Consider the following 18,855-nt stretch of genomic DNA (forward strand, 5'->3'; position numbering starts at 1 on the left):
TTTGCTAATTTAACACTCCTGGTGGTGGGTGTTTGACAGGATAACAGTGCACCTCACACTAAAGACTGTCTATAAGTGACAATACACGTATACGTGTTTAGAGTATTGTATTACTCATATGTGCGGACGTTTTCTCAAATATTTTTTGGGGGGAAACACTACCATCATAATCTTGTTTTGCAAGCCCCACAAGAGATTAATAGTCGTCTCAAAAGTGATCCGATCAAGTTTTGTAAAGCCTGCTATATCGGATTTTAACACATTTTCAAAACTATACAATGTTGCGGTCTATAATAAGCGCCATCGTTGTAGTTTTCTACACCATTGTAGGTAAATATTAAAGAAAGGACTACTTTATAACTCATTGTCCATATTAGTGATAGTCCGTAATGTTTACTTTACATCCCGATATTTTATGGTTATTTATACAAATAATCGGGAAAGTGATTACCATTATCATTTAGGCATTTATGTAGTCCAAAACATTTACCTTTTAAGATCGTAAATTTATCGCGGACATGCATGTACGCCATTTTGGTAGTTCTGTTGTGTCTCGTGATGATCTCAAACATGCCCTATCATGTTAAAATAGCAACAAGCTCTATTTCTTAGAAAGGACATAATAGAATCTATTTACATTTTAGGGATGACATAGCTTGAACCAAACAAACGTCATCACGACACATAGGAATAAATGTCCATAAATTATTTCGGCATTATAGAACTACAAATCAATGTCAGAATATATGCCAAAAGAATACTCCACATTGCCAATACAGGGTACATTTGGATTATGGAGGGGTAGTTACACTATAGTCTAAAGTCTATAGTTAATATAGATTAAGTTTGCACTCCTAGGTTAGGTGATAACGTTTGGTTCACTGCCAGTTCTTTTTCCATATTACACGTATATATGCGGGAATATAAAAACATTCTCAAGTTCCTTTCAAGGTATAATGCAATCAGCTTAACATTATGTTTCTTCTCAGAGTGGCTGTCATATAACATTTTTAAGATATTTCTGAAAACAGGGTATTACAGAATTTAGTGGTACAATCATATATACTACCCAGCGAATGGAATCATCAGCAGTGTTTTAAAGCCTGGTATTACAAAATTGGTGGTACAGTCATATATACTACCCAATGAATGGAATCATCAACAGTGTTTTAACTCCTATCCAAATAATGTTTTCATCATACAATACATGATATTGTTACAACACCCAACATTGTTATTATGATCATTATTTAATTTCAATGACTTTTTTGTTGTTCATGTAACTAGATGGAGATGTATCATAATATACAGCTTTTCAATAATACATCGAGATTACATTACTCCAAATTAGTCATATACAGACATAATCTAGATTCTTTAGAGTATATGGGACCCCAATACATCTCATTTTCTTTTTCCTAATAAGAAGATATAAATTGGGATGGTCGGGTGCTACCTTACCAATCTCTCCCATTCTTCTCTACTGTTTAGACCATTAGTGTATGATTTAAATTTGGACATAAAAAATTGTTCCCTTTGCTTGCGTCTCTTGTCAGTGTCACCCCCTCTCATAGATGCCTTAATCTTTTCCAGTATAAACCATTTTAGTTCATCTTCCTTATGGTTCGCTGCTACCCAATGCTCTACTAAGGGTGCATTTTTCTTAAGGTTTTTTAGGGCTGATCTATGTTCTGACAATCGCAAACGTATCTCACGGCCAGTTTCACCTATATAACCCTTTTGGCAGGGACATATCAATAGGTATATGACGCTCGATGTTCTACAATTAACATGTTCATTCATCCAATGACATATACCATTGAGTTCAACTTTATCAGATTTAATGATAGATTTACAATGTGTACATGTTCCACATGGCAAATTGCCGCGAATAGGTTTACCCTGATCAATGCTTAGTTGACAGCTTCTTTTGGGCTCTCTATAGGTTTGGACCAGTCAATTGCGAATTGTTTTATTTCTTCTGTAGGAAAAAAAAGGTTTAGGTAAGGGTTCCTGTCCCTCTCTGTTGAGAATAGACCAATTTTTGTTTATCAGATTTTTGAGTTTAAAACTCATGCCATTATAATCAGAAACCATTACTATGTTGGTCTCTAGTTGTGCTTTTCTATTTTTCGGTTCAAACAAAATATCTCTATTCTGGTACTTTGCACGTTTATAGCTTTCACGTATTAGTCTTTTTGGATAGCCTCTTTGAGATAATTTAATTTTTAAATTCTCTGCATGTTTCTCAAAGGTGATCTTATTCGTGCAATTCCGTCTGATTCTAATGAACTGGCTGTATGGGATTCCATCCTTTTGACTTTTTGGGTGGCAGCTAGTGTGATGGAGGAGTGTGTTCCGGTCCGAAGGCTTGACATACAATTCCACACCCAGCTTGCCATCTTGTGCCGAAATTTTTTATTTCCAAGAAGTCAACTGCCACTTGACTCTTGTTGGCTGTAAACTTAAGGTTAAGGTCTCCACAGTTTAGCCATTCCAAGAAAGCATTGAGATCATTCTCACTCCCTTCCCAGATAAAAAACACGTTGTCTATGAATCTAGACCAGTGTTTAATATTCTCATAGAACGGACTAACCTCATTGTAAATATGTTTCTCCTCAAATTTTCCGACATATAGGCAGGCTAAGCTCGGAGCACAGGTAGCTCCCATGCTCGTGCCTTTTATCTGACAAAACAGATCTTTGTTAAATAAAAAAATGTTATTCATAAGGACAATCTCTATGCACTCAACGATGAAAGAGTTCTGAGCATTTAAATCACCCTCTTCATTGCATAAGATCTCCCTCATCATATTAATTGTATCTAACTGAGGTATGTTGGTGTACAAGGACTCAATGTCCAAGCAAACCAACCATTCTGTTTCGTTATTATGATCAACCAATACCAAATGATTACAATAATCATCCCTACAAATGTAATAGGAATAAGTTCTTTAAGAAAAACGTAACCTTCTCAGACACTTCTTATAACACCAGTGACTCTGAAGCTGAAAGAGGCCCAGATAACACCAAACGCAATAAGCCCAGAGAAGATTGTGTAGAAAACTTTAATGAATATCAGGCTTTTTTAGGCCAGCAACAGAAGAGACAGACCCGTGGTTTCAGGACACGGGGGAGGGGCCGTCAGGGCTTCCACCAAAAGGAAGGAATAATGAGGAGACCCTACATGAGGACGCGCAGTCACAAGGACTGGGATTAAACAAACATATCCAGAAAGCACCAATAATAAATCTCTCTGATAAAATACTAACAAAAGATGAGATTACTGTTTTGGAAAAAGGGTTAGGTTTTGCCCCTAGCAATTCGGGTTGTAGGTACTCAACAGAGAAGGATGTACGGGACCTTTTCCGTAAAATTAGACTTAAGAGATTCTTTGAAAATAAAGAACATACTCCAAAGGAGAACAAATCAGGCCTAAAACTACCCTCCACCTGGACACCGACTATTAATATGGTTGGCCAGGAGGTAGATACGTTTGAAAAAGCGGTATCAATAGAATTAGAAAAACTATTGGCTGAGAAAACTTGGACTAATAATAACTTAACCAAAAATGAGAGGGAAGCACTAAAAGATTTAACAAAATGCGAGGACATAATTGTAAAGCCTGGAGACAAGGGAGGAAGCATTGTCATCCTTAACACTGAAGACTATAATGCAAGGATGTATTCCCTGCTAGATAATAAATCCCATTATAGGAAATCTAACATACGTGAGTGGAACAATTTGAAGAAGAAAGTAAGTGACATGGTCAATGTAGCCAAAGAAGATTCCATCATATGCGAGGAAGAATCCAGATTCCTTGCGAATAACCATCCTAAAATACCAGCTCTCTATGGGCTTCCCAAAGTCCATAAAGACATGAAGAATCCCCCGATGCGGCCCATAGTTTCTGGAATTGACTCTATTACAGAGCCATTGAGCAAATATGTGGATCACTTTATTCGACCATTAGTGGAATTACTGCCCTCCTATATAAAGGACACTACTGATATGATCTCGAAAGTTGAAGGAATTTTTTTTAATAACGAAACAGAATGGTTGGTTTGCTTGGACATTGAGTCCTTGTACACCAACATACCTCAGTTAGATACAATTAATATGATGAGGGAGATCTTATGCAATGAAGAGGGTGATTTAAATGCTCAGAACTCTTTCATCGTTGAGTGCATAGAGATTGTCCTTATGAATAACATTTTTTTATTTAACAAAGATCTGTTTTGTCAGATAAAAGGCACGAGCATGGGAGCTACCTGTGCTCCGAGCTTAGCCTGCCTATATGTCGGAAAATTTGAGGAGAAACATATTTACAATGAGGTTAGTCTGTTCTATGAGAATATTAAACACTGGTCTAGATTCATAGACGACGTGTTTTTTATCTGGGAAGGGAGTGAGAATGATCTCAATGCTTTCTTGGAATGGCTAAACTGTGGAGACCTTAACCTTAAGTTTACAGCCAACAAGAGTCAAGTGGCAGTTGACTTCTTGGACATAAAAATTTCGGCACAAGATGGCAAGCTGGGTGTGGAATTGTATGTCAAGCCTTCGGACCGGAACACACTCCTCCATCACACTAGCTGCCACCCAAAAAGTCAAAAGGATGGAATCCCATACAGCCAGTTCATTAGAATCAGATGGAATTGCACGAATAAGATCACCTTTGAGAAACATGCAGAGAATTTAAAAATTAAATTATCTCAAAGAGGCTATCCAAAAAGACTAATACGTGAAAGCTATAAACGTGCAAAGTACCAGAATAGAGATATTTTATTTGAACCGAAAAATAGAAAAGCATAACTAGAGACCAACATAGTAATGGTTTCTGATTATAATGGCATGAGTTTTAAACTCAAAAATCTGATAAACAAAAATTGGTCTATTCTCAACAGAGATGGACACGAACCCTTACCTAAACCTGTTTTTTCCTACAGAAGAAATAAAACAATTCGTAATTGCCTGGTCCAAACCTATAGAGAGCCCAAAAGAAGCTGTCAACTAAGCATTGATCAGGGTAAACCTATTCGCGGCAATTTGCCATGTGGAACATGTACACATTGTAAATCTATCATTAAATCTGATAAAGTTGAACTCAATGGTATATGTCATTGGATGAATGAACATGTTAATTGTAGAACATCGAGCGTCATATACCTATTGATATGTCCCTGCCAAAAGGGTTATATATGTGAAACTGGCTGTGAGATACGTTTGCGATTGTCAGAACATAGATCAGCCCTAAAAAACCTTAAGAAAAATGCACCCTTAGTAGAGCATTGGGTAGCAGCGAACCATAAGGAAGATGAACTAAAATGGTTTATACTGGAAAAGATTAAGGCATCTATGAGAGGGGGTGACACTGACAAGAGACGCAAGCAAAGGGAACAATTTTTTATGTCCAAATTTAAATCATACACTAATGGTCTAAACAGTAGAGAAGAATGGGAGAGATTGGTAAGGTAGCACCCGACCATCCCAATTTATATCTTCTGATTAGGAAAAAGAAAATGAGATGTATTGGGGTCCCATATACTCTAAAGAATCTAGATTATGTCTGTATATGACTAATGTGGAGTAAGTAATGTAATCTCGATGTATTATTGAAAAGCTGTATATTATGATACATCTCCATCTAGTTACATGAACAACAAAAAAGTCATTGAAATTAAATAATGATCATAATAACAATGTTGGGTGTTGTAACAATATCATGTATTGTATGATGAAAACATTATTTGGATAGGAGTTAAAACACTGTTGATGATTCCATTCATTGGGTAGTATATATGACTGTACCACCAATTTTGTAATACCAGGCTTTAAAACACTGCTGATGATTCCATTCGCTGGGTAGTATATATGATTGTACCACTAAATTCTGTAATACCCTCTTTTCAGAAATATCTTAAAAATGTTATATGACTGCCACTCTGAGAAGAAACATAATGTTAAGCTGATTGCATTATACCTTGAATGGAACTTGAGAATGTTTTTATATTCCCGCATATATACGTGTAATATGGAAAAAGAACTGGCAGTGAACCAAACGTTATCACCTAACCTAGGAGTGCAAACTTAATCTATATTAACTATAGACTTTAGACTATAGTGTAACTACCCCTCCATAATCCAAATGTACCCTGTATTGGCAATGTGGAGTATTCTTTTGGCATATATTCTGACATTGATTTGTAGTTCTATATTGCCGAAATAATTTATGGACATTTATTCCTATGTGTCGTGATGACGTTTGTTTGGTTCAAGCTATGTCATCCCTAAAATGTAAATAGATTCTATTATGTCCTTTCTAAGAAATAGAGCTTGTTGCTATTTTAACATGATAGGGCATGTTTGAGATCATCACGAGACACAACAGAACTACCAAAATGGCGTACATGCATGTCCGCGATAAATTTACGATCTTAAAAGGTAAATGTTTTGGACTACATAAATGCCTAAATGATAATGGTAATCACTTTCCCGATTATTTGTATAAATAACCATAAAATATCGGGATGTAAAGTAAACATTACGGACTATCACTAATATGGACAATGAGTTATAAAGTAGTCCTTTCTTTAATATTTACCTACAATGGTGTAGAAAACTACAACGATGGCGCTTATTATAGACCGCAACATTGTATAGTTTTGAAAATTTGTTAAAATCCGATATAGCAGGCTTTACAAAACTCGATCGGATCACTTTTGAGACGACTATTAATCTCTTGTGGGGCTTTACCACACTGTAGAATTCCTCAAATACTATCGTGAACATAATAAATACGAGTATGGATCGCCTCGTAAAAACTACAAATATGGCGACCGACATACCCCGTACTTTTCGCCTAATTGATCACAGTTGAGACTTATTATTTGGTAATTGAAACCACACTGGGTATATAAAGCAAGGACCCAGCGCTATCATTTAAACCGATACCGACAACCAGTGAGACTGGACGGGCGGAGCGCACGTTGATAGTGAAGGTATGTGAACCACGAACGCTTGGATCTAGGGGGCTAGCCTATAGACTATTTCCATGTAGTGTTCGAGATGATGCTACCCTGAGTAGATGGCCCTGGGATTTAGAATGGATTTTGTAATGAATGTCTTTTTTGGCTAAAAAATGAGGGATGTTTTTACATCTAACAGACACCCACTTATACAGGTTACCGAAAATGCGTGATTAATAATGTTTTTTCGGTTTTAAATCTAGACACCTGATATATTCTGAGGTGCAACTTAAAATAAGTTGCGACCAAAGCATAATAATAGGAATTATAATGTACTTCCTCTCAAAAAAGTATAAACAGTCGCTATCTCGGTTCAACAATAGGAAAGGGAATGCCCCTCTAAATTTGACAGTTATAAACAGTAGTGCATAATGTCACATATGCAAATATAACGAACGCATTTCTAATACTGTTAATGTAATACGTTTATTTAGACACTGCTGACCTACCTTAATTGAATAAGAGGAAGGATCTGTTCTTGAAACCGTGCAGTATTTTGGATCATGTGTGACCAGACTGACATACGGAAGATACGGAAAAACAACTTTATATGAGTGCAGCAATTGTCTGGGACTGTCACAGCGCAAAGTAAAAGTAAGCGCTTTATCTCAAAAAATATTCCACTTGTTAGAAAATCAACTTTAACTTTGGTGGATTGAAAACTAAAACATCTGTTAATTTACATACAGAGTCTCTGATGATACAACAGGGAGGAGGAGCCACTAATGTCATAATCGCTCCTGGATTGAATCTGGTATTGCAAAAATAAAAATTGCTTTACACGTAAGATATAATTGAATCCCATTGCTTTTATAACCACACAGCTTTAAACCACCACTTGAGATTGCACTACTAATAAATGTTGTATCTATTTTTAGAAAGAAGATGTTTTAATAGTCCTGAGGAAGGTGTTCCAAACAACAAAGCACCGAAACGCGTCGACAAACCTTTGATGAAAAGAGTTTTTTAATTGTATTATTTTATGTTTTTTATATGTTTTGTTAGGACAAACTATGTTGCACTGAAAAAATTATATATTGAAATAAATTGTGTATACTGTATATATGAACAAATGGTTTTAATTAGAAAGAAATAATAAACTAGATACATCTAAAATGTTATGCTTTTGATTGGAATTTTGTATGTGGTGGGCTGTTGGTATAATTGACTAGATTAAATGGTATTGTTTATCTGAAAATTCAAATACACAGAAAGGAATCTCTCTTTTTTTAGTTGCTATATGTCCCGGTCCTTTCTGGGTTTAAAAGGGAAAACTCTCTCCTTTTTTAAGCAATTCAAGGGACTGCATCACCACCAGACATTTTCTTTACTTTAGACTTTGGAACTTCATACATGAGAAATACTCAAAAGACCAGTCAGACCCTCCCATGCTGTTAGCGCTAGAGAAATTAATTGCAACCACTGGCATCAATGGAATTATTTCCTTATTATGTAAATCAGCTACAGGTAATAGAATACACTCAGACTCCATAGCAAAGTGCAGTTGGGAGCCTGACATACAAAGTGAAATATTGGGTAAAAGATGGAAGTTTTGTTGCTCCCAAACAGATAATATTGGGTAAAATATGGCAGTTTTGTTGCTCCCAAACAGAGAAGGTATCCTTGAACAGCAGGCATAAATTTTCATTTCAGATTTCAAAATAGATTTCACTAGACCCAGCTAGACTTAGATTAATGGGTTTGGATTTAGACCCAAAATGCCCCTGCTGCTCCCACAACAAAGCACATTTTATATATACCTCTTGTGTCTCTGCCCTCCTGTGCGAAGTACTGGACCCAAGTTTTTGAAATAATTTATAAAATGATAGGGATAGAAATAGTCCTTTCACCCTTGGCAGCACTGCTTGGTTATGTTCGAAGGCGCCTAAATAAATAAGAAGATATACAGCACTTGCCTACCTGTTGGCCAAACGTTAAGGGATGAAGGGATGGGGTAGGGGCACACTCCTCAATCAATCAATCAATCAATCAATTAGGGGTTTGTAAAGCACGGCTACTCACCTGTGAGGGTCTCAAGGCGCTGAGGGGAAGAGGAGTTCTGATCTGTTTGGGTGAGGAGGTTCAGTCGACGAGCCAGGTCTTGAGGTCCTTCCTGACTGTGTCAACGACACAGATTGCCTGAGGCTCCTAGGACCAAATACTGAGTGGCTGGATTGGTGTACTGCAGAAAACTTACCAGTACTCTATCCACAATGGTAAGACCAACATATATTTGGAAGCCACTTAAGCAATTCCTTACACACCAGGTGGATTGATGGCCAGTTAGGCCGAAGTGTAGTGCTATGGAGGGGGTCTGATTATTTGCGCCCAGTCTGGATCCTCCCAGGCGGATGGCTTGATTTGGATGTGAGAGCGAACCTGGGGCATTGAATTGAAGGGAACAGATGCTTTGAATCCTGGTATGGGCTCGTCCACAACATGTGAGTACGTCATCTAAAACTGTGATATTATTCATGCAAAGCAGATAGTCATAGATGCAATGATTAATTGATAATTTTGAGATGTAGCCTGTTTTCTTGGTGTACTTAAACATTCGGCTCTCCCAGTGTGTGTGCAATACTCACAGAACACAAACAGTGGCCAATTTTACTTCAAAAAAATAAAATATGCTATATGTAAGACCAGAGTTAATAATTCTAAAACTGTTGCTGTTTTGGCATATAGAAGGCATCACTTAGAAAGTGTTGATGTTTGCTTCCCTGATTTTTTTAATCATGCGCATCACCCCCTTGATGTTAATTTTATTCCTTATTTTATCAGCAAATTGGGATCTTTCTTTGTGAATTTTAAATTCATCCAAATAACTCACATAGTTGATATAAATGGTATGATGATTTTTCTGCCCACACCTCCACTTTAAGGCAGTTTAGTTCATATCCCCTGCTGATTTGTTTCGTAATCATTTGGCTTTCATAGATTGTGTGATATATGTTGCACAGAATAATAGAAAGTGTGAATCTGCTTTCTGACTGGAATATAACCGTGCAATGATGTGTGTAGAAAGTCCATAACATATTTTATATAAACAAATACCCAAATACCCAAATGAGTGAACACATTTTGCATCATATATTTCAAGCCTTTGGGTGGTATGATTTGACTTTTTCGAAGAGTGGCAGATTAGAGTCAGGCCATAGTAAAATAGCTAGTAAAGTCCAAAGAAGTTAGAGCATCCTTGATTTATAGTTGGTTAATTTTCTGGAGGTTTGTTACCCAGCTCTAACTGAAGTCCGAGACTGATTAAATGCACTGTATGCTGGTGATTCATTGAAAGGGGAGATCACATTCTAACTATACTGTTTGTTGTATATTGTTTAGGTTGCAGCTATGTCAGGTTGTGGAGAAGATCCAAGAGTGTTCACTGCTCCTTCCCTGCCCTCTGACCCCCGTTATTCAGGAACCGTTGCCAATGGCTACTTGGGTACACGCATCTATGGAGATGTACTCCATGTCAATGGGATCTACAATGGGGCTGTTCCGGACTGCCATCGTGCCATCATCCCAAGCCCTGTCAATGTACGGATGAATGTCGCTAGTGAAGAGCCGCTGACAGACTCCTTCTCCTTAAACACACAAACAGGTAAAACACAGAACCTGTCTAATAAAAGACTAGGGGTTAGTTGTATTAAAATACTGTTTGCTGAAACTGGTTGCAAATTGTGGCCCAAATATTTGCAACCAGTCTTAATTTTGTTATGCATCCTATGTACTAACAGTCACATCTAAAATTGTCCAGTTGCAGGGTTTTGCAGAATGACCTTCCTAATGAGTACTAATTAGGCATGTGATTATTCGCAACCCCACGTGACAGGCTGCGAACATAGGGATGATGGCCCGCAAGGAACTACGCATGACCTTCCCTGTATTTGCATTCCAAAACAGTAAACAGGAAACTCATGCTGTTTTTCTAAACAAATAGGGTTTTCGTTTGGGAAAACATCTGGGGGAGCAGGCAGTGGTCCTATTGGCCACTTCCTACTCCCCATGAGGTTGTCAACATCAGTCACAAAGGGGAAGGTGTCTCAATGAAATGACTACTTTGCAAATCCTTTACTACCTCCTTTGAGGTGTTGGTTACTGATCAACAGTTTGCAACAGCAATTATGGTAGCAACGTATTGATACAAACCAATTCGACTAGCAAGTAAGAGGGGACACCCCTTTCATGTACCCTCATAAGTGCGATCTGGAATAGCTTGCAAAATGGGATTTGCACCCAGAAAGATGCAGTGACAAACCCTGTGATTTTGCGAATCACTGGATTCTCAAAATCAAAAGGAATTTGTACAGCTCTGTTAAAAATGAACATTTTTCTTTAAAGAACAATCCCAGGCCCACTTTACATTTACGTAAAGAGAAAGTCCTAATGTCATTTTGTTCATTGAATGAAGGATACATAGTTAGAGAGATTAGCGTAATTGAAAGAAAATCCATCGCCCTCAATGGAATTTTATTTTTCTCCTTTAAATATGTCACCATTTTACCAATGATTAACAAGATTAAAACAAATATTTTTGGGGTACTTGATCTCTAACACATACAGTCATCAAATTTCAGAAGTCTGCAGTGAGGTTGTTTTCTTTAGAGGGAGAGAGATTCTAACTCGAAGTAGACCTAAAGGAAATGTTCGAGAAAATGGCTCCGCAACTCGGATCCTCTTAAGAAAAATTAACCTTTTGTGGCATGTAAAAATCACAAAAATCTTATTACTAATTGGAAATAGCTTTTAATGACAATTTCTGTAGCTTTTGCCTCATCTCCTGAGAAAGGTGACTGGAAAATATTTGACTTCACTATTTTCACACTCACACTATTCCTCCATGACCAGACATTGAACTCGATGAAGAGCTTATTAAGATCACTACAACAACCTGCTCAATATTTTCGAAGTTGTTTTCTTACTTGGTTGTTTACGTCAAGGTCATTAATTGCTGCAAAATCTCAAGTCCTCCCTTGAATAATTCCCCAACAAACATTTTAAAGGAACTTGTACTCCTTCTACTCACAGGAATTCCTCTAACTACATCTGCAATTAACCATTCGTTGAGCTAAGAAACACTCTTTTCAAACCCTCAGTGAGTAATGATTTCTTCTTTATTGAAGAAGCTGCAGACTGATCCAACTGATTTGGCAAACTATAGGTGATATCTAGCCTCCGCTTTTCTAACCATCTTTATATTGAGTGTTTCAGTAAGTAAATGCATTACAAACTTCTCTTCTACTTATTGTAGCATGTCAATCAACAAATAATACAACTAATTCATGAACCACAATCATCATAAATGTGCCTAATGTTTGGCAACTTTCTTGTCTTCAGATTTTGATCCACAGACATGCGCGTAAGATAGTCTTGCAGCTTGCTTGTGGTCCGAAATATGTTAGTTAAGAAAATAAGCAGAATAAGAGCCTCAAATATATAAAACTAAACATACTGGAGGACAGTGGCATGACATATACGCATGGTCTTTTGGCAATATGTAGGATAGAGATCCCACTAGGTATCTGGATAAGGTGTTGTTGGGCCTGGGTGGGGGTATAGTGGAGGGTAACCATCATCTGGTGTTCGCCGTGAGCTCACCGTCTAAGGCAGAGTCAGTGAGTGTGGTGGAAAGAACAAGATGTTACCCAGATGTTTGGCAATGTTTTTCCCACAGAGGCGTAGCAATGTAGTTAGTCAGAATGTCCCACTGGATGCTGTTGTGGTGGAGGTGAGGGTGTGAAATTGATCATACTTTATCTAACAGCTAGTCTAGAGGGGAAGGATTCATCCCTACCATTGGTCTGGAATGCTGTCAGCATTTTTTTCCTCACCCTGTGAAAGGAGATGCTTCCTCTGGCCCTTGCCTCTTCTTGTCTAATTGCCGTGCTCTCCACTTCTGCACATATCTCCACTGACCGGTGTCACATGACGGCCTGGGTGGTAGACTCATTTTCCAATGTCAAGATGCTTGGTGTTTTGCACGCAGTGAGACTAAGTCCAGAAAACGAGTTGCGAGGTTTTTTAAACAATCCCAGAGCACTGTCTTCCCATCTATGTATTGTGGTATTTCCTCTGATTTAGGTAAGGTGTGTAGTAATCTCCACACAGTATTGTATGAGGGCGGGGCATGTCCCAAAACATTTGTTGCAAATTGGCTCCAAACAAGTGGCGTGTCCTTGAAGTGTTTACAACATGCTGTGTTTTTAACTTTGTGCAGACACATAGTTCGGAATAAAAGTGGCAAGGCTGTATGTGAGTCTAGCCCAATTTTACTAGAGGTTTCTTCAGTCTCATCTTTTTCATGGGGTCTTGATTTCTTCTTTTTACATGCTGTTTTCTTTCACTGGACGCATCAAATTTGCTTTTGTAGAAAGTGATCGATGATGATAAAAAAGCGGGCAAGCTGGTGAGAACCAACCAGTAGCTCCTCCAGTGGTGCGCACTTGAGATACTTTCTCTTCTCTTCACACATTTTTCCAGCACACATACACTTAAATAGATGGGGTATGTTATGCTTTGAGTGAACTGACTGACCGTCTTCTGTCCTGTTTTCTCTTTTTTCGTAATTGTTTTAAAATCAGTGGGCACGGAGGATTTGGCCGCAGTGTGCTAAATGAATAGCTGGCCGTGGGTATAAATAAGAATATCTTCCTCACTGTAACCCTATAAACAATATATAATTGGGAGAGTGCCTGCTCATGCCAGATCTTTGCTGTATGAATCCAACCAAGTGGCACCAATGACAACAGGAACCTCCACTAGGGAAGAATTATTTTATTTTATTGGGCATAAAACAAGCCCTAAGGACGAGCAAAATTTAAATAAGTTTGAACCTGGCATTCCCATTAATTGTCATTGAGGGGTCTCGCAAACTAGGCTTCCCATCTATCCCGTAGCTTAGTCAAAGGCACTTAGGTATGTTTGCTAAGTTCCATGGCCAATCAGCTAATGAGGCATCTATCGCTGCAGATAAAGTCAAGGCTCTGTAAAAATGTATGCTTGGGCAGCTCCTCAGTGGTAATGTGTCAGTCTAGGCAGAGCATACAGTTCAGCATGTTGATTTAAAGAATTGACCTCTTTGAGGAGTATCATGCTGTTCTGTGACATAATCACAGTATAGGAGTTGACCTTCTTGGAAAGGTTTCAAACAACTTGACACAGTGTCTAGGTTATACAAATCGTATATCCCACACTGTCCTCAGTCAAAAATAGGGTGAACACTCTACACAACCAGCTGCTTAATATACGCCTGCTCAGCAGAAAAACATGTAAATATAAACATAGTGGTGCACCCAAAACAGCAAAGTAAAAAGAGATCCAGTTGAATTATCTGAAGTTCTTGTATGTTCTTTATTTTACTTGAAAAACGTTTTCTCTCTTTTTGACATGTTAAAATATTTACAGCCACAGCCAACTAGTTTCATCAAAAAAGAACTTTCTCAGGGCATGTTGGTTCACGCACAAGGCATTTCCTTTGTGTATCCATAGGAAAATCACCTTTCTTCTGGTATTTTTCTTCTAATTGTGGTAAAACATTATAAACCATGTAGGTTCAAGCACAATACATTTCTTTTGTGTATACATAGGAAAAACATATTTTTTCCCCAGGGTATTTCTTCTAATTCTTGTATGACATTATGAGTGCAGATATACTGGAAGAAAGGTGGCTGACATCCAGATGGCTGCTATCCAGGTATGTACTCCAGTCACTCCCATGGCTTGTGTTGTTGGCCTCTCAACTTCAGAGTCTCCCCTGCTGTGACAGAAAGCATTTCAAAAGGAAGAGCGAAAAGAATAGTGTACACGTCAAAAGAAGCAGAACCTCAATATAAAACTACAAAGACTAAGACCCTAAATCAGCTTTGGTATCTGAAAATGGACCATAAGAAGGGGAGGATGAGACCCCAAATATTTGTCTTCTGCCTAGCAGCCAGACAGGCTGTGTGAGGAGGAAAAGCTCTGCAAGACGTCTGCCTGTGAGCAGGACTGGGGGCCGAAGTCTGCTAGTCTCCTAGTGGGTGAGGGGACAGCATCCAGGGAAATCAAGACCACATGCTCTGGAGCATGGAGCACCATTCGCAGATTCGACCCCTTTGCGACCGGTATTTTGCCATTTGGGATGCATCAACCCAAAAGCAATTTTACCTATTTTAATGCAGTTAAGGAATCTCAAATTGCGATTCCCTAAATGCAATGCATTATGCACTCGCAAATTGCATTATCGCAATTTGGAATTGCAAATTACCATCAACTTCAAGTTGATTGTAATTTGAAGTTCCTTTGAAAAATGAAAAAAAAATCATTTTTCAAAGTGCATTGTGGTGCATACACATGCTCTTAGGGCATATGTGTACAGCACATGGGCATCCCTACCTTTTTTGGGGGTGCATCAGGGTGGCCTTTTAGCACCTTTGAACCCTTGATATTGCACGCGCAATTTGCGAGTACCTATTTGGTATTCGCAAATTGTGAATGCAATTCCATTCATTCCTTTGGGCCTCTAGGCCCATAGGAAGGAATGGGAAGCCATTCCTTAATAGCAAATCGCAATTTGAGATTAACTATTAAGGCATATGTAGGAATCACAATTTGTTTCCAAAACCATTCATGCATAGGTAATTGCAACACCTTAATAGCGTTTTCTTAATAATCGCCATTAAGGACTCGCAATTCCTACCTTTAATGCATGTGCCATTATATTTGTTAGTGCCACTACATCACATAGAGGTACAGCTATAAGCAATCGTGGATTGCAGAGCGTTCAAATAATTAGGTGGAGACTGACCGTAAAGGTCAATGGTCTTTTTCGTTTTTTTAAATATATTTATTAAAATCTTTTTTTGGAGCGTGTACACAGCACAACACAGAAAATTAACATCCGACATTTTATAGTTAAGTCAATAGAATTGCACAATTAAGCAGTAATACTAAAAAAATCGCACAAATATACACAAAAAGAGAGAAACTCATGGGGAAAAAAAAAATAAAAATAAGCAAAGAATCTAGGAGCGAATGGGAAATCTTTAACTTTAGCCTCCCCGCATACCATTTTTCCAACGCTGGATCGGCTCCCAAATCTTGTTTTCCAGCCTCCGCGCTCTCCTACCCTTTCTCTCATATATTCCCTTCTCTAAATTGTAAACTGCCAGCATACTGGCCAGCCGTTGTTGCAATGTTGGAGGGATTTTATCCAGCCATACCCTGGCTATGGTCAATCTGAGAACTGCCATCGCAATAAACACAAATTCTTCGTACTCATTGTCAGTATCCCCGCTAACTCCCAACACTATCAAATGGGGATTTAAGATAGTCTTGATCCCCAAAGCTCCTGCTAAGAAACCCTCAATCCCTTTAAGCAACGGCTGAAGCTGAGGGCAGGTGGCAAATATATGAATACTATCTGCCGCCAACTCATTACACCGGGGGCAGTTAATCCCAGCTGTCCCTCCCCACTGAGCAATTCGCGCTGGGGTAAAGTAGAGTGCATAGAGCGTTTTGTAGTGTTGAGATTGGAGAGGGGCAGAGCATAGCACTGAGCATCCTAATTTCAAAGAGGCTTGAAAATTGCTTACATCTGTTTCAAGTTTCGTAGCCCATTTGGCAGCTTGTTTCTCAAGATCATCCGACTTGGTAGCTACCATGGCAGCATACAGACTACGAATAGAGCAATCTCCCCCTCTCTCTATTACTTCTAATATATTGTTTTTGCCAAACCCAGCCGCCCCCCCAATTTTGTTTCTGAGAAAACTCCTCACCTGAAGGTACTTAAAAAAACTCCCCCTATTAATATGAAACTTTGTCTCTAAAGATGAAAATTGCATAATCCCCCCATCCGGCCCCAATAAGTCTCCTAACTTAACTATCCCCTTCCTAGTCCATTCAGCCATAGTTGTATCTGCAAAGATCAAGGGTGGTAAAGAACGGTTCCTATACAATCTAGTGTAGCTGTTAAACCTCCCCAAACTGATTTTCTTTGCAAACGCCGACCAGACATTATAAGCTGCCTTAATAGTTTTGAATCGCGTCCTCTTAAAGTAAGAGGAATCAGTGCAACTCAGGAAGGCATTCTCTGTGCCGGACCCCATAGTGAATTCATATATCCTGGTCGATAATGCAGTTATTTTGGGATCGGCACCGCCGCCTCCAATTAGGCCCTGCATATACTGCAGCACAGCTGCCCAATAATAAAGCCTAAAGTCAGGTGCCCCCCAACCGCCCCTCTCCCTGGGTAATGACATAAACGTATACGCCCGCCTAGTCTTCCCATGTGCCCAAATACATTTATTCAAAATTTATTCTAGTTTATTAAACCAGTGCGCTTCAAAAAATAGTGGGATTGCCCTGAAGAAATATAAAAACTTGGGGAGTACTAACATTTTTATAACGTTGGTACGCCCTACCAGGGACAGTCGGAGGTTGTTCATCCTTGTCAAATCTGAACTTACTCTATTAATTAATGGTGTCAGATTACGCTCCACCACGTCTCTAAATCAGTAGCAATGTCAACGCCCAAATATACTGCTGCGCTAACCACCCTTGGGTCATTGCAAGTGGCATGAGGATTCTTTACAATTTGGGTCTTGTTACTGTTAAGCTTATACCCCGAGATTCTCCCAAAACTATGTGCCTCGGCCTCTATTACTGTTATTGCCAGGGAAGGATTAGGGGTTATTATCGTGATGTCGTCCGCATAAACTAACACTTTAACCACCGTACCTAATGTAGTTAAGGGTGGGATATTGGGATTAACCGACAGTCTTCGCAGGAAGGGATCCAAATAGATTGCGAACAAAAAGGGAGATGAAGGGCACCCTTGCCGCGTACCTCTTCTTATCTGTACATCCATAGTAAGCTCCCTATTGATCCTAATTTTGGCTGTAGGGGTTGTATATAATGCTTGTACCGCTCTGATGTATCCTTCTCCCAGGCCAAACCATCTCATCGCCTCCCACAGATAATCCCAGGAGACCCTATCGAACGCCTTCTCAGCGTCCAGGAATAATGCAGCCATAGGGTCTCCCGGGACCTCCGTGGCATCGAACATAGTGATAACCTGCCTAATGTGTTCAGTGGTTCCCTTTCCTGGGATAAACCCATGTTGTTCTGGGATGACCAACTCCTCTATTACCTTGGCCAATCTTTTCGCAAGAATCTTAGAAAAGAGTTTAGCTTCAGAATTCATTAAAGTGATAGGCCTATATGACCCTGGGGCTGTAGGTGGCTTACCCTTTTTTAATAACACTATGACTTCCGCACCTCCCCAGGATACTGGGATTGAGAGCCCCTGTTGTGCCTGGAGAAATATATCTAATAAATCAGATACCAAAGCATCCCTAAATGTCTTATAAAATTCCAATGTTATCTGATCTGGACCTGCAGCTTTTGCTGAAGGGAGTTCAGCCAAAGCCACACATACTTCCTCAAGGCTGATTGGCAGATCGAGTCTTTCCCTCTCCTCCACGGGGAGACCGTCTACAATAACTTGGTTGAGGTACTCCTTAATGTCTATACTTTCTCCTCCCTGCTCATATTCATACAAATCTGAATAGAATTCCCTGAAGACCTCTCTAATACCCACAGGATCTGCAATCATCCCTCCTTGCTTATCCTTTATACACTTAATATCCCCTGCAGCTATCTTCTGTCTTGTCCTGACCGCCAGGATATGGCCTACCCTCTCGCTCATTTCAAATGCTTCCTCCTTTATAGCCAAATATTTAGCTGCAGCTTTACTAGCTATGCCCTCTGCTCCATCCGTCTTTAATACCATTATTTTCAATAAATGTTGTTCCAAAGGGCTGCCCGCTTGTATTAGCCATGTCAGCTCT

General features: G+C 39.0%; 1 protein-coding gene across 1 annotated transcript in view; it reads left to right on the plus strand.

Annotated features, from left to right (window-relative positions):
- PGGHG (protein-glucosylgalactosylhydroxylysine glucosidase) overlaps positions 1-18,855 on the plus strand; it is a 305,061-nt gene that overhangs the window by 35,425 nt on the left and 250,781 nt on the right. The window contains exon 2 of the mRNA XM_078682845.1: positions 10,367-10,628. Within this exon, the coding sequence (XP_078538971.1) occupies positions 10,376-10,628 (253 nt within the window). The 5' untranslated portion in view covers positions 10,367-10,375. The remainder of the gene's footprint in view (positions 1-10,366; positions 10,629-18,855) is intronic.

This window comes from Lissotriton helveticus, chromosome 3_1 (genome assembly GCF_964261635.1).
Source record: "Lissotriton helveticus chromosome 3_1, aLisHel1.1, whole genome shotgun sequence".
Taxonomy (NCBI): domain Eukaryota; kingdom Metazoa; phylum Chordata; class Amphibia; order Caudata; family Salamandridae; genus Lissotriton; species Lissotriton helveticus.